Source organism: Vidua macroura, chromosome 18 (assembly GCF_024509145.1).
Source record: "Vidua macroura isolate BioBank_ID:100142 chromosome 18, ASM2450914v1, whole genome shotgun sequence".
In the NCBI taxonomy this organism is placed as follows: Eukaryota; Metazoa; Chordata; class Aves; order Passeriformes; family Viduidae; genus Vidua; species Vidua macroura.
The window spans coordinates 12200045-12212032 of NC_071588.1; the positions used below are offsets into that span (position 1 = coordinate 12200045).

General features: G+C 44.6%; 1 protein-coding gene across 1 annotated transcript; it reads right to left on the reverse strand.

Moving 5' to 3' along the window:
• Window positions 1–1653: 1653 nt before the first annotated feature.
• On the reverse strand, window positions 1654–11014 carry LOC128816246 (solute carrier family 2, facilitated glucose transporter member 11-like). The gene is made up of 12 exons (XM_053993707.1): window positions 10994–11014; window positions 9166–9264; window positions 8484–8644; window positions 6596–6720; window positions 5786–5915; window positions 5527–5675; window positions 4655–4842; window positions 4262–4372; window positions 3667–3768; window positions 3467–3542; window positions 2466–2593; window positions 1654–1854 (listed from the first exon to the last, which is right to left on the reverse strand). Exons 1-12 carry the CDS (start codon window positions 11012–11014, stop codon window positions 1654–1656), a joined length of 1491 nt encoding a protein of 496 aa, XP_053849682.1.
• Window positions 11015–11988: the final 974 nt, after the last annotated feature.

Below are 11988 nucleotides of genomic sequence, written 5' to 3' on the forward strand. Positions count from 1 at the left end.
GCTTCCTACCCTGCATACTCCCACTGATCCACTTCCCTTCTTCACTCTGCTTCACTTCTGTCTCTTGTCCTTCCTCTGGTCCTCAGCAAAGGAATTACAGAATATTTTGCCATTATCATGATGGTAGTGGCACTTTTTGCTTTGACTTTGTGTTTTAGTCTTTCCATCTGCTCCTCACTGCTCTCTCCAAACTATAGTAATGAAAAGTATCTCTTCAGTTCCCAATTCTGTGGTGTCCTGTTCTTGTCTCAAAATCCTGCATACTTCAAAATTTCAGTGTTTTCCAAGAGCAGAGGTAGCTGTTCTTGCCCATGTTTATATATTAATGACTTCTAAAATAGCACCAACCTCAAAGGGAAAAAAGTTTATTTTTATTTTTCATACATTATAAACTTTGGGTAGTGAAAGAGTTCTTGCACAAACTCCTTTTCTGAGAAATAGATCTGCTGCTCCACTTATGCCCAGCATGACAGTAATACAGTCCAGAAATGTTTATGGTCTTTTTATTCAAAAATGCTGCATTTTTCTTTAAAATGTAGTTTAAAAATACACTGAAAGAAACTTTACCTACTTATTTTGAAAATGTACGTGTTCTTCTTCGTTGTAAACATGAGCAGTGCTGTGCCTTTATACAACGTCAAAAGAAAAGAGATGGCTTGATTGTGACTTTGAGACAAAACTGGAAGGAACTTAACAGTCAGGCCAGTGCCTGTGAAAGGCCATATTCAATGAGGAGTGCTGCCCTGTTCTGTATCAGAATCAATCTCACATCTGGGTCTTTGCCAACGTGCTCTACAGAGACAACACGGACATGCTGCAGAGAACATTGTGGTGTGGTCTGAAGATCCACATCCAGAACAAGCTGCTGCCATGCCAGCTCCTCACCATGCTTAACCTCAGCAGGGCACAGCTGCAGAACCCTACAAGATGCACCAGCAGTGTCTGTGGGAGCAGAACAAACTGGACCAGAGAACTACTTGTGCTTTACAACATAGGACTCGAAGACAACAAACAAGCCCTGAAGAAAACCAGTCCAGAATAAATAGTCTGCAACAATGCCCAAAAGTCTGTTGTATAATAAGCCACTTAGCAAGTACTAGAAGCTTTCTTTCTAATCCATCTGTCACATGTTTTTATAGCTGAAAATAATTAACTGCTCACTATTGCTTAACAAGTAGGGGTCTATTTGAAATCACTTAATAACAGAAACAACGGGAGCACCAAGACAAGGTACTGAAAATTTCATCTGGTGTCTGAAAATAGAATTTAATCGCATTAATTTCTGTGTTAGAAAGGCCAGATTCAGGGGCAAGGAAAGAAGGACTTCTGAGATGGAAGTTACTGTTTGGAGAAATTCTGAAGACATTTTCTAAAGCATTATGTGGTGTTGTATGATAAGAGAATAAGGCATCATTCTGTCACTCTCTGATATGGATTCTAAAATATGCATGTGTTACTCAGTGCTAAAAGCTGAGAACAGATGATTGAACTTTTGCTTGGATTTATCAGTTCAAGTTTATGTTTTCAAGGTGAGCTTAAGAACCTAAGAGTAATATATTGTCCCTAACTTCTCTCTTTGTGTCCCTGCAAGAGCACATAGCCACTGCTGAATTCACTGCAGAATCCCCCCAGATACCATCTTCCTTTCTTCTGCTACAATGTGGTGGTTTTGATCTCCTCAGGGCCTTTATAGAAACCTCCACGGGTCTTAGTTTTGAAGTTCCGTTTCCTGAACTCCTCCGAGATTTCCAGGAAGGACTTTCCCTTTGTCTCAGGAAGGAAAAACCAAACGTAGAGGGCAGTGCAGACACAGACCACAAGGAATGGGATGTAGCAGAAATGAGCTAGACTTTTCTGAGGAGGAGGAAAAAACAAGACAGTGTTGGTGACATTCTGTATGATGACAAAAAGGTCACTAATCCCTCTTCCTGTCTGGTCTAAAGTCACCCAGAATCCTGGTGAGAGCCTCACATGCCTGGATGCAACAGCTCCCCAGCACAGACTGGGAAATTTGACATAGCAAGAACAGTATTTTGAAATGTCTTTTTCTGTCTTTCACTCTCTATATAATTGTATAGCATGGGAGCCTTCAGTAGAAAATAAGACAGGAATGTATATTGTGGAGTTCTGCTCCCTTTTGCTTCAGGAATCATCTTAGGGAACAGTGCCAGGGTCTGGCAAAGGGAAATTACATCACATCTTTAGTTTCAGCTGTTCTCAGCTGAGGACAGACAAGGAATATTTATCATCCATCCCCCAAGTGATTCCACTCCCAACCTCAAATCAGAAATCACCAAAGGGAACACGGAGAAAGTTTGGTTTAAAGGAGTTCTGGCCACTGTCCTCATAAAGATACTTTTCAAAGAAGTGCTATCTTGCTGCTTGCAATATTCTCTTTTCCTGGTCACTACCAGAGTCTCTTTCTTGCACAGAACACAAAGAGCTGCTCTGCTTTGGGAACGCACCACAATGAATGGAAAGGCTGTTCCAACCAGAAACAGGTTGAACCAGAGCAGGGAGCCACAGATCATGTAAGCAGCTGGTCGGGACATTTGATCAAAAACCTCTGTGGGCAGAACTCCTGTTACACCAGCTGGAAAAAGAAACAGCAAGAAAGTTAATAATGTTGTTGACATTACATTAAAAACAAGAGAACACATCTTAACAAGAAAACCCAACATGAAGTATAAGAGGTGAATTTTTAAGTTAAATATTAAGGGACTGGGTAATTATTCAAACTTTCTCATGTTAGAATGAACTGCCAGGAAAGATTTTGTAATCCACATTATTCTTACCAGGACCCAATGGTGAGAAAGGCTTATAATTGATTCAACTCCATGGCACTGTAGGGACTGGGACAAGAAATTATTGCCAACTTGTCTGGCATGTGACACTGGCAGCATGGTTCTATTCTTACCTGCTTTCCTTCAAACTCAGGTGAGCAAAGAGAGTCTCACATCTATATATTCACCATGCAAACATCCACAACATCCTGTGTATTGCCCACCCCCAGAAGCTAGTGTATTCTGCCACTGTAAGTAGGCTAACAGATAGATGTGGAAATTGTGCTTCCAGGTGTCTGCAAGGAAATAATCAGATGGCATGGCCAACAATTTCTAGGATTAAAGTCAAGCATTAGAAATTCTGGTTTACAGACCTAATGGACTGGGCAGCAAATCAAAATCTTGTCATCTATTTAAGCCAAGAATCACTTCCAAGTGCCTTGGCCTAATAGCCAGGATGATTGTGAGGGGGAATATGACACAGAGAGAAATGGGCACAGCCTGGCCCTGCACAACACTGACTGACCAGGGGCAGCAAACCCCTGTGACACAGCAGAAACTGCCTCGTTCCTTGGAGTATGCAGCAGATAAAGAGGGTCTGAGAGTTTCCATAAGATGCCTGCACACATCTCCAAACCCTTGCAGTACCCAAAAGTTTCACTGAAAACACTGAGGGAACTGACCTGGTCCGATTCCAAAGCTCAGGATATAGGCGAAAATGCAGGCCATGCTGAGATAAGGCATCCAGCTAATCTGAGTCTACAGCCACAGAGACCAATGGAAAACCAGTGAGGGCACTTATTTGCCACCACTGAACACCCCAGTCATATAAAAGGCAAAGCCCATCTCCATTCCACTGAAATAGTTCAGTAAAGTTTGTTACCTGCTGGCTCAGAGCGACCATGAAGACAATGGCCCATCCTGCCATGAAGATGTATCCCCCCAGCAGCAGCGGCCTCCGACCAGCGTAGTCTATAATCATGTTCTGCACAAAGTGACACAGGGGAATAAAGCAAATTATTTCACCTGGGTTTATATTTCCTGCCTCTTTCCTCTTTACCTTTCAATACTCCATGCCTAGTTTGCTCTACAATAACTTTCAGGATGTTGCCTGCTTCATAGCAAAAAAAAAAAAAAAAAAAAACTCAAAAGAAAGTTCTGGTGGCAGGAGTCAGGCAAGAAGGGTGCTCAGGGGAGATGAGAATGTCCCAGCTGCACCTAAATTCTGCCACCATCCATATGAACACAAAGCAAGAGAGTTACATTTGTTGGAGATTTCAGACAGTGATGGCAGTGCAATGTCTGACCAAATTCCTCTGCATTAACCCATCTGGCTGGGGGTGCTGACAGACAGCCTGGCTCCTGTGCTTAAAGGGCTTCCTTGGCATGAAAAGCAATGTAAACCCCAGGTTTGTAATGAGCAGCCTCCTCCCTGCCAGCAGAGGCTGCTTGTCACCAGAGTGCACTGAGACTCTCACACAAGTGACAGATGTGATCAGCTCACAGCTTCCCGTGCCGATTACAACATAGGGGATTTTGTCCTCAGGAATTCCAGCCTCTTGGAACACATAAGCTGCATAAAAATACATCTGTGAAGAGAAGAAAGGAGAAAGCAGTAAGGGAACACATTTGAAAATACATCCCATTGCTCTTCCTGAAGGACCATGCAGAGTGACCAACGCGCTGCCACACAGGCTATTTTGACAGCATCCTTCTGAATCTTCCCATAATGCACAGGTGTATTTTGGGAACCAAGCAGCCGTCATGTGAAGATCTCCACAGGCAGAGAGACACTACCCATTCCTCTCCTGCTGCCAGAACGTTGAGCCCAAGAGGTCCCAGCCACGGCCCAGGACACAGCGGCTGCTTACCGAGTCGTTCCCGCAGAGCTGCATGGCGCTGCTCAGCACCACGATGCTCACCAGCTGCCACCGCAGGGCAGGGTTCTGGAACAGCTCCCACGGGGTCTTTGCTCTCTGGCCTTTCACAGCAGCCTGTTCTGCCAGCATCTCTTCCAGCTCTGCACTCAGGTCACTGGTGCCTCTGAGCTTCTGCAGTGCTGCAAGGACAAGGCAACCTCTTACTCCTGGGCTTTCTCTTCAGTTCACTGCTGTGCAGGGTGATGGCTGCAGAAAACTGCAGGACAGAGCCTGTGATCATGCTGTGACCTTCACAGAGTTCATCAGTTGTGGTGTAGCCATTTGAAAGATTTGGGGGAAAGGGAGTGCAAATCCCTCACCACTGTTTGACAACTGAGTATTTCCCAACAGTGCCATTTTAGCTGCCATGCTTCTGCCTCAGATCTCAAGTGCTTTCCCTGGGAAATGCAGGCAATTAATGTGTTCTTGGTACACAGCACTTATTTCCCACAAAATAACTCCAGCCCTCTGCATATGAGGATTTGTATGCCACAAATCTAAGTAAATCCTTTAATATGAATTGGCTTCAGGTTTGATCCTGAGCTCTTCAACCAGCAGTTATTTCACTTCATAGTTACAAAACATATTTGCCATTGTGAACACAAGTCTTACCTTTTGACTCTATTACTTAGCAAATAAGCTTATTGTAGGAAGATGCCTTTCAATTACCTCAAGAGATCAAATACATTTAAGATTATAGAATGTTTTTTCGTTTGGAAGGAGGGAGTGATCATATTTACTTCCTCCATGTAAAATTTGTGACACCATTCCAAAAATGTTGGGGCCCAAGTCTCACATATTCCGTGAAGTCACCCTAAACTCACCAGAGATGCAGGATTCTTTGTCTCCACGGTCAATCAAGAGATATCTGGGACTTTCAGGGAACCACGGCAGAGCTGTGAGCTGGATCAGGGCAGGAACCACATTGCTTGCTAAAAGGAATGGCCAGCTCTCCTCCCCTCCTAGGAGCTCCCTAGAGAAAAACAAATGATCACCATTTACACAGTATTTTTACAACCTACCAAATGTGGGAGGGAGGGAGGGAAGAAGGAAGGAAGGAGTGGGCTGCTTGCTTTACCTTACCTGAGTCCAACAACCTGCCCCAGCACCAGCCCCAGGGCTGTAAACGATGCAGAGGTCAAGGCCACAGCTCCTCTGAGCTTCTTTGGGGCACTCTCTGCCAGATACATGGGCTGAATGTTCATGCTCACACCTGGGCAAGGCAGACAAATACTGGCCTCAGCTTGTGGGCAGAGGAGACAAGAATAAATGCAGGCAGGCACCTCTGGAGGCTGCCAGCTTCACTCTTCTGTGGCAGGCCATGTGATAACTAATCTACCAGTGCTTGTTATTCACCCAAACCTTCAATTTCACCCCTCTCTTTGTTTAACTAAACACACATTTCAATATTCATCAGTAGCAGTGGATGATGAAACTGAAACTTGTCAGGGCCTCAGTCCTATGGTCTTTTCAGCACCAAATCCAAGGTTATGAGCAATGTTTCCCTCAACTTCCCCCTTTTGAGGGGAATATCATATTTTAAGTCCCTTATATTGATCATTTCCTGGGATGAACTTCTACAAAAGCTTTTGTGTTGGTGCTCATGCTGGTGAGTAACTGACATTCTTACAAGCAGGTAGGGATCCATTTTCAGCTCAAATTTTCCCTGTGCACAGAGATGCTTATGTGTAGTACACAAAACCCCCTTGCCTGTGTATGCCTTAAAAGAAAGCCTTTAGAAGCAAAATATAAAATCTGTATATACTTCTTAATTCACTTACATGTGTCTGATCAGCCTAAGGATTAACTGCTTTAATATCCTGGATCATTCCTACTTAAATTTCTTCTGATTGTTACCACCTTCATCCTTCTATATTTCTCATGTTGCTGTACCTGCATTCACGCCAGTAAAAAATCTGCTGAGCATAATCATTTCAAAGGATTTGGCCATTCGGCTGAACCCGGACAAGGCTGCAGCTATGATCACAAAGCCATTGTTCACCAGCAGGGACATCTTCCTTCGGAGAGAAAAGACAGTTGTGAGCACATGTATTGTAAACACAGGTGAACCCGGTGGGAAGAAATGCTGATGTGTGGCTCCAGTTCAGAAGGCTGAATGATTTCTTTATTATAACTATACTATAATGCATTAATATACCATTTAAAGGAGATACAAAACTACAAACCTACTTGTTCTAACTACCATATCTAACCCACTCACAACTCGTGACCCTCTCTGAGGGTCCAGCCACAGCTGGATTGGATTGGCCATCAGGCTCAAACAATCCTCACCAGAATCCAATCAAGCAATCACCCCAGGTAAACAATTCTCCAAACACATTCCACATGGGAAAAACAAGGAGCAGAAATAGAAATTGTTTTCTCTCTCTTCTCTCTGTGCTGCTCTATGACAAAGTCCTGAGAGAGAGAAGAATGTGCCTGTCACACACACGTGTGTCAGGTCCAGCTCTGGCATAAACCACTTCCCGTGGCAGGTGCCACCTGCCAAGGCTGGCAGCTGCAGATGGGCTGCAGCCCCACCACAGAACCTCCTGGTGAATCCAGCCCTGCAGGAGGTGTCCCTGTGCCACCTCAGGGTGTCCCTGCAGTGCTGCCTTTAGGCTCTCTGAGGCCACCACCAGGTTCTCCCCCAGCCTCAGGGCTCTTGTGCTCAGGTGCTGTTCCCATTTGAATGGAGAGGAATATTCCTTCAGCAAGCCATGCACATTTAGGTCTGAAAGTGCTAATTTGCTGAACAGGCATTTTTCATGTAATAGTGTAATCACTGTGAAACTTTGTCAGAAAGTTTTCATGTGTTCCAGGAGAAATTCCTGCTGAAAACCAGAGGAAAAAAGAGCTCTATTGACCCTTACTGTTATTATTGCCAGAAATTCTCTCTAGTCCCTGCTCGCTGCCTTACCAGTCAGTCTTTGTTTCTCTTATTTATGATGGAATATGATTTTATTCCAAAGTAGAACGGGGTGAAATCTCAAAAATGTAATGGATTAAGGAAGCCATATCCTTTCAAGTCCTCGTAACCATGAAACTAATAAGTCATGGGACCTCAAACCATAATGGGGTCTCCCTTCATCACATAAGAGGAGCAAACCAAAGTGATAGCACATAGAGGAAAATCTTGGGGTCAAGAGACAGGGAGGCAAAAATCTAATTTCCTATAAGTTTATGTTGGTAACATTGGTTTGTTTGTTAGGGTATTTTTTTTTCCTGAAGAGAACTGGGGATAGAGCTGTGTATGAAAGATACATGAGGTAAGACATATTTTCCAGAGACTCAGGCACAGAGAAAAAAAATCCCATTGTGGAGATTTAATGAATACTTCCTGAAATATTTCAGACCAAAATGTGGATACACAGCCTGTGAGACATGAGGAGCTGGGATGCAACCACTGCTCTTTGTAAGCACCCTCTGTTTTTCTAGTGTCATTCCCACAGTTAATTTTGAAGAAAAATCTTTATTTTGATCGATTACGATTTCCCATTTAAAAGCACAGCAGAAAACTGTGCACAAAAATTATAGAGATTATGTAGGTGGGCACTGTGGTAAGGAGCTGAGCTGAAATCCTTGTAGCACCTCAGCTGGGCTGGAATGTGAAGAGAAGTAATGTGGGTAATGAGAGGTAATGTGGGGAAAAAACTGTTCCCCAATGAGTTTTGAGATACTCATTATTTTTAACCATGGTGGGTATTTTGCTGTAGGGATCCTGACTCCTCTTGGACTAAGGGAAGCTGCAAATCTTAAGTTAAACTCTAACACCTCTTACCTGCCCAGCATGATGGCCATGGGACCAGCAGCCACAGCCCCAGTGAGGCCTCCCAGAGGGTAGGCAGAGACAGTGAAGGACCAGAGCAGCAGGACCATGTTGCTCTCCAGGGGAACGCCCATGCGCTCCAGCCAGGTCGTGTTCATGAACACCTGGATGTACTGAGAGAGAAGGACAGAGCTGCAGAACCACCAGAGAGGGGAAGGACATGGAAAAAGGCTCCTTTATTCTTACATCTATTTATCCTGTGTTTATGCTTCCAATCTCCTCCAGTTCTTAGATGTGTTTTTAGCAAAGAGTTTAGGGTATAAAACTGTTGCTGTTGAAAAGTTGCAGTTGGTTTATATCTCTATGTGGTTATTTTTGATAATTTAAAAATTGATTTCATGGGTCTCACTTTCAATCTAAGGGCAAAAATCAACTTTAAAGGATGCATGTTGAAAAATTCTAGAATTAGATTTTCCTAAAGCAGTTGAGACAAAGCTTTTGAATAAACATTTGTGACACTAGGTCCTGCTCAAGGGTGGCTTTTGGCAACAAAGTGCCCTGGATGTGAATTACACAGAGGGAACAACACATCCTGGCTTTGTGTCCCTCAGCAGCAGCAGCCTGCAGATTTCCAGTGGCACACCACTGCTCCCAGGGTCTGTCAGGGGCAGGCTCTCGGACCAGCAGTACTTACTGAGGCTGGGGCATTGATGATGGAGATGTTGTAACCATACTGGAAGGTGCCTCCAATCCCAGCAGCACATATTGTCAGGATCAGGATCTTGTTCTGAAGCTGAAGAAAAGGGGCAGGCAATGGATGGCTTCCTTTACAGAATAAACTGAATCAAAAGTCATGGAGACTTTGAGCTGGGGGGTTTTCCCATGGCCATGTACACCCAGTGCATTTGGGATTCCCTGGTGTGCTGTTATTCCTGTCCTTTCATGATAATAACACATATTTTAGATTAGAGTGTCTTTCCTGTGATGCTGCACTTGTACAGAGCAGACAATGTTCAGCAGTCTGTAATTGTGCATTCAGCGTTATGAGACAGGTGAAATATGTGGCAGGCAGTGGGTTCCCATGCCATGTTCAGGTCTCCTTGGGGACATTGCTCCACGAGCATTGCCACTTGCTCACATTGTCCAGTGACAGCAGCTCGGGCAGCACGGGCAGGGGAATGGGCTGCCTCGTGCGGCGTCACAGGATCGGTGCAGGTATAAAGACAGGGCTCTTGACTTTTCCAAGGGTGTAGAACAAGCTGTCCTGGCTGGCCCAGCTCGGCAGCTGACAGCTCACTGGCAGGTTGACAAGCAAAAACATACAGCTTTTTTTTACTACCCGTGCCTTTGGTTTTCCCATCTGTAGGTGAAATCTGTGACAGGCAAGATGTGCCCGGAGGGAGTCTTGGGACTGGGAGCTCTATTCCATCTCAAGACCACTCTGAGCATGCTAGGGGCCCCTGGTCTTTAGCCTGACTCCTCCTGCACAATGTTCTGGGTGGCCCAAGGCCAGGATGGCCTTTGCCAGCCCCCTGCTTAAAAACCCCTCCCACCGGGAAAGCTCTAGTGTAACATAAAGAGCCCATGCTCAGGCTCGGCTCTTTGCCAGTCAGTGCAGGGCACCTCAGGCCAGATTGTGTTTTGCCACATGAATATGACCCCGGTGACCCTGAGAACTTAAATAACCCAAAGCTGAGAACCTCTTTCTGCTTTACCTGTTCAGTTTCTTCTTACAGAGCCATCCACCAAAGAAAAGGAAATTTTGCTCTAGTCTCACAATAGCTCTAAAACCACAATTAAAATGTTGGATTTTTTCCCTTTTCTCAAAGTGTTTTCTTCTAAATAACTTCCATACCAGCCCGAGACAGGATGTCCTCCAGGACAGAAATAAAGCCAGACTATTCCAAGCCTGTAGCAAGAGGAGACTGAGCTCTCCTGTCCCAGCTAGCAGCAGATACATTTCGCTTGCACTTTCCATGGCTACACTGCTTCCCTGTCCTGTTACTGAGAACTGAGCTAAGGATTGGGCACCTCATATCTCTGCTATTCCTCATTATCCTCGTTCTCCAGGTGAGAGAGTTTCCTCTCCCTACAACAGCACATTTCTTTGCCATTTACAATGTCTGGGAATATACTACTCCTTCTGCTCATTTCCCTGCTTTCATTATAGAGTACATCCCCTAGCAAATCGTGTGTCACAGAGCTCTTTTGTGACCATGAGCTAAAGCAAAATGGTTTGTTTCTCCCTTCAGGGGCCAGCAAGCAGCTCTGTGCTCAGAGCTGAGCTGTATTTCCAGAGTGAGCTTCCCAAGCCTTCCGTAACGCCCGGCTCCTGCAGTGTTTTCCCAGCCACTGTGGTGGTGTGCAGCTGCCAGGAGAGCCATTAGTCTGGCAGCTTTATCCCAAGGACTGTGATGAACTGGAAAAATAATTCTATGCAAGCCTGACAGTACTTACACAGCCTTATAAAAATTCAAATTTAAAAACATCTGTCAATAAGAATAGAAAAGTAGGTATTTTACCAGTCTCTGCAGCTTGTTCATCCTCTTTTGTAGGTTTTCCTCTGTCTGCCAAAGCCTCTGGTACTCTCACGGTGCTCTGAAGGATTATTTAAATCTCCAGCACAGGAATGTGTATTTAGTCACCCATTACGTTAGGATAAGACACTTGATTTGGCAGGTGTTTTGCCAGCTGATTTACATGTCCAAAACTGAGCTGCATGTTCATTAGCAAGACAGTTCAATTCATTTTGTTGAAAGTCCATGACAGCCCAGGGAAATGATTCTCCAAGATCCAGATCTGTCTAAACCCTCTTGAAGGCCAATGCTTTACAACATCAATTCCTTCTCAGAGCATCTGGCACAGCTACCACTATCACTTCTCTGATTAAGTATGATCAAAGCAGAAGTGAACTACAGTTCTTTTCCTGATTGTATTTGTCCTGGAACACAATCTAGGATCTGAAAGACAAACCAGACTATGTCCTTTGGTCCCATCAGTGACAGGAATGAATGAAGCCCAAGCTTTTCAAATCCCTGGTTATCCAAGGCCTTTCCCTGTGCTCCTGTCTATGTCCTGGTGACAGATAGGCAATGCAGCTGTTGCTGGAAAGGCTGTGCACGAAGCACAGAAGGCTGTGCTCCTGTTCCCTCTCCACAGCCTGGCACAGAGCAGACAGCCACACTTAGAGCTCCTGTCAGGTACAGCAGACAGCAGTGACAGCCTTGCTTCTTTCTACAGAACAGAAAGGCCCTCCCTGGCAGTGGGAAATGGTGAATCCTTATGAATCCTAGAGATGGAGATGGAGGCACATTGCATTGCCAGCAGTGATATTAAAGCTGCTGCTTCATAAAATATCTGGCCTTCAGGAGTAGTCATCCTTTTAACATCCTTTTGTCCTGCAGAGTGAGATTTGTGAGGGCCCTGGCAGATTTCAGAGAGTTCTAAATAAGTAAAATGTTTTTAAATGCCTCTTTGTCCCTATTCAGGTTTTGCTGCACCTGAACAGAAATATGAG

What these genes read in the sequence shown, in the direction of transcription:
- LOC128816246 (XM_053993707.1), bottom strand. Translation starts at nt 11,014, where the DNA reads ATGAACAAGCTGCAGAGACTG. An exon ending in TGAACAAGCTGCAGAGACTG is followed by an intron (nt 9,265 to 10,993) that starts GTAAAATACCTA and finishes CCTTTTCTTCAG; the next exon opens with CTTCAGAACAAGATCCTGAT. An exon ending in GGGCAGGTTGTTGGACTCAG is followed by an intron (nt 5,676 to 5,785) that starts GTAAGGTAAAGC and finishes GTTTTTCTCTAG; the next exon opens with GGAGCTCCTAGGAGGGGAGG.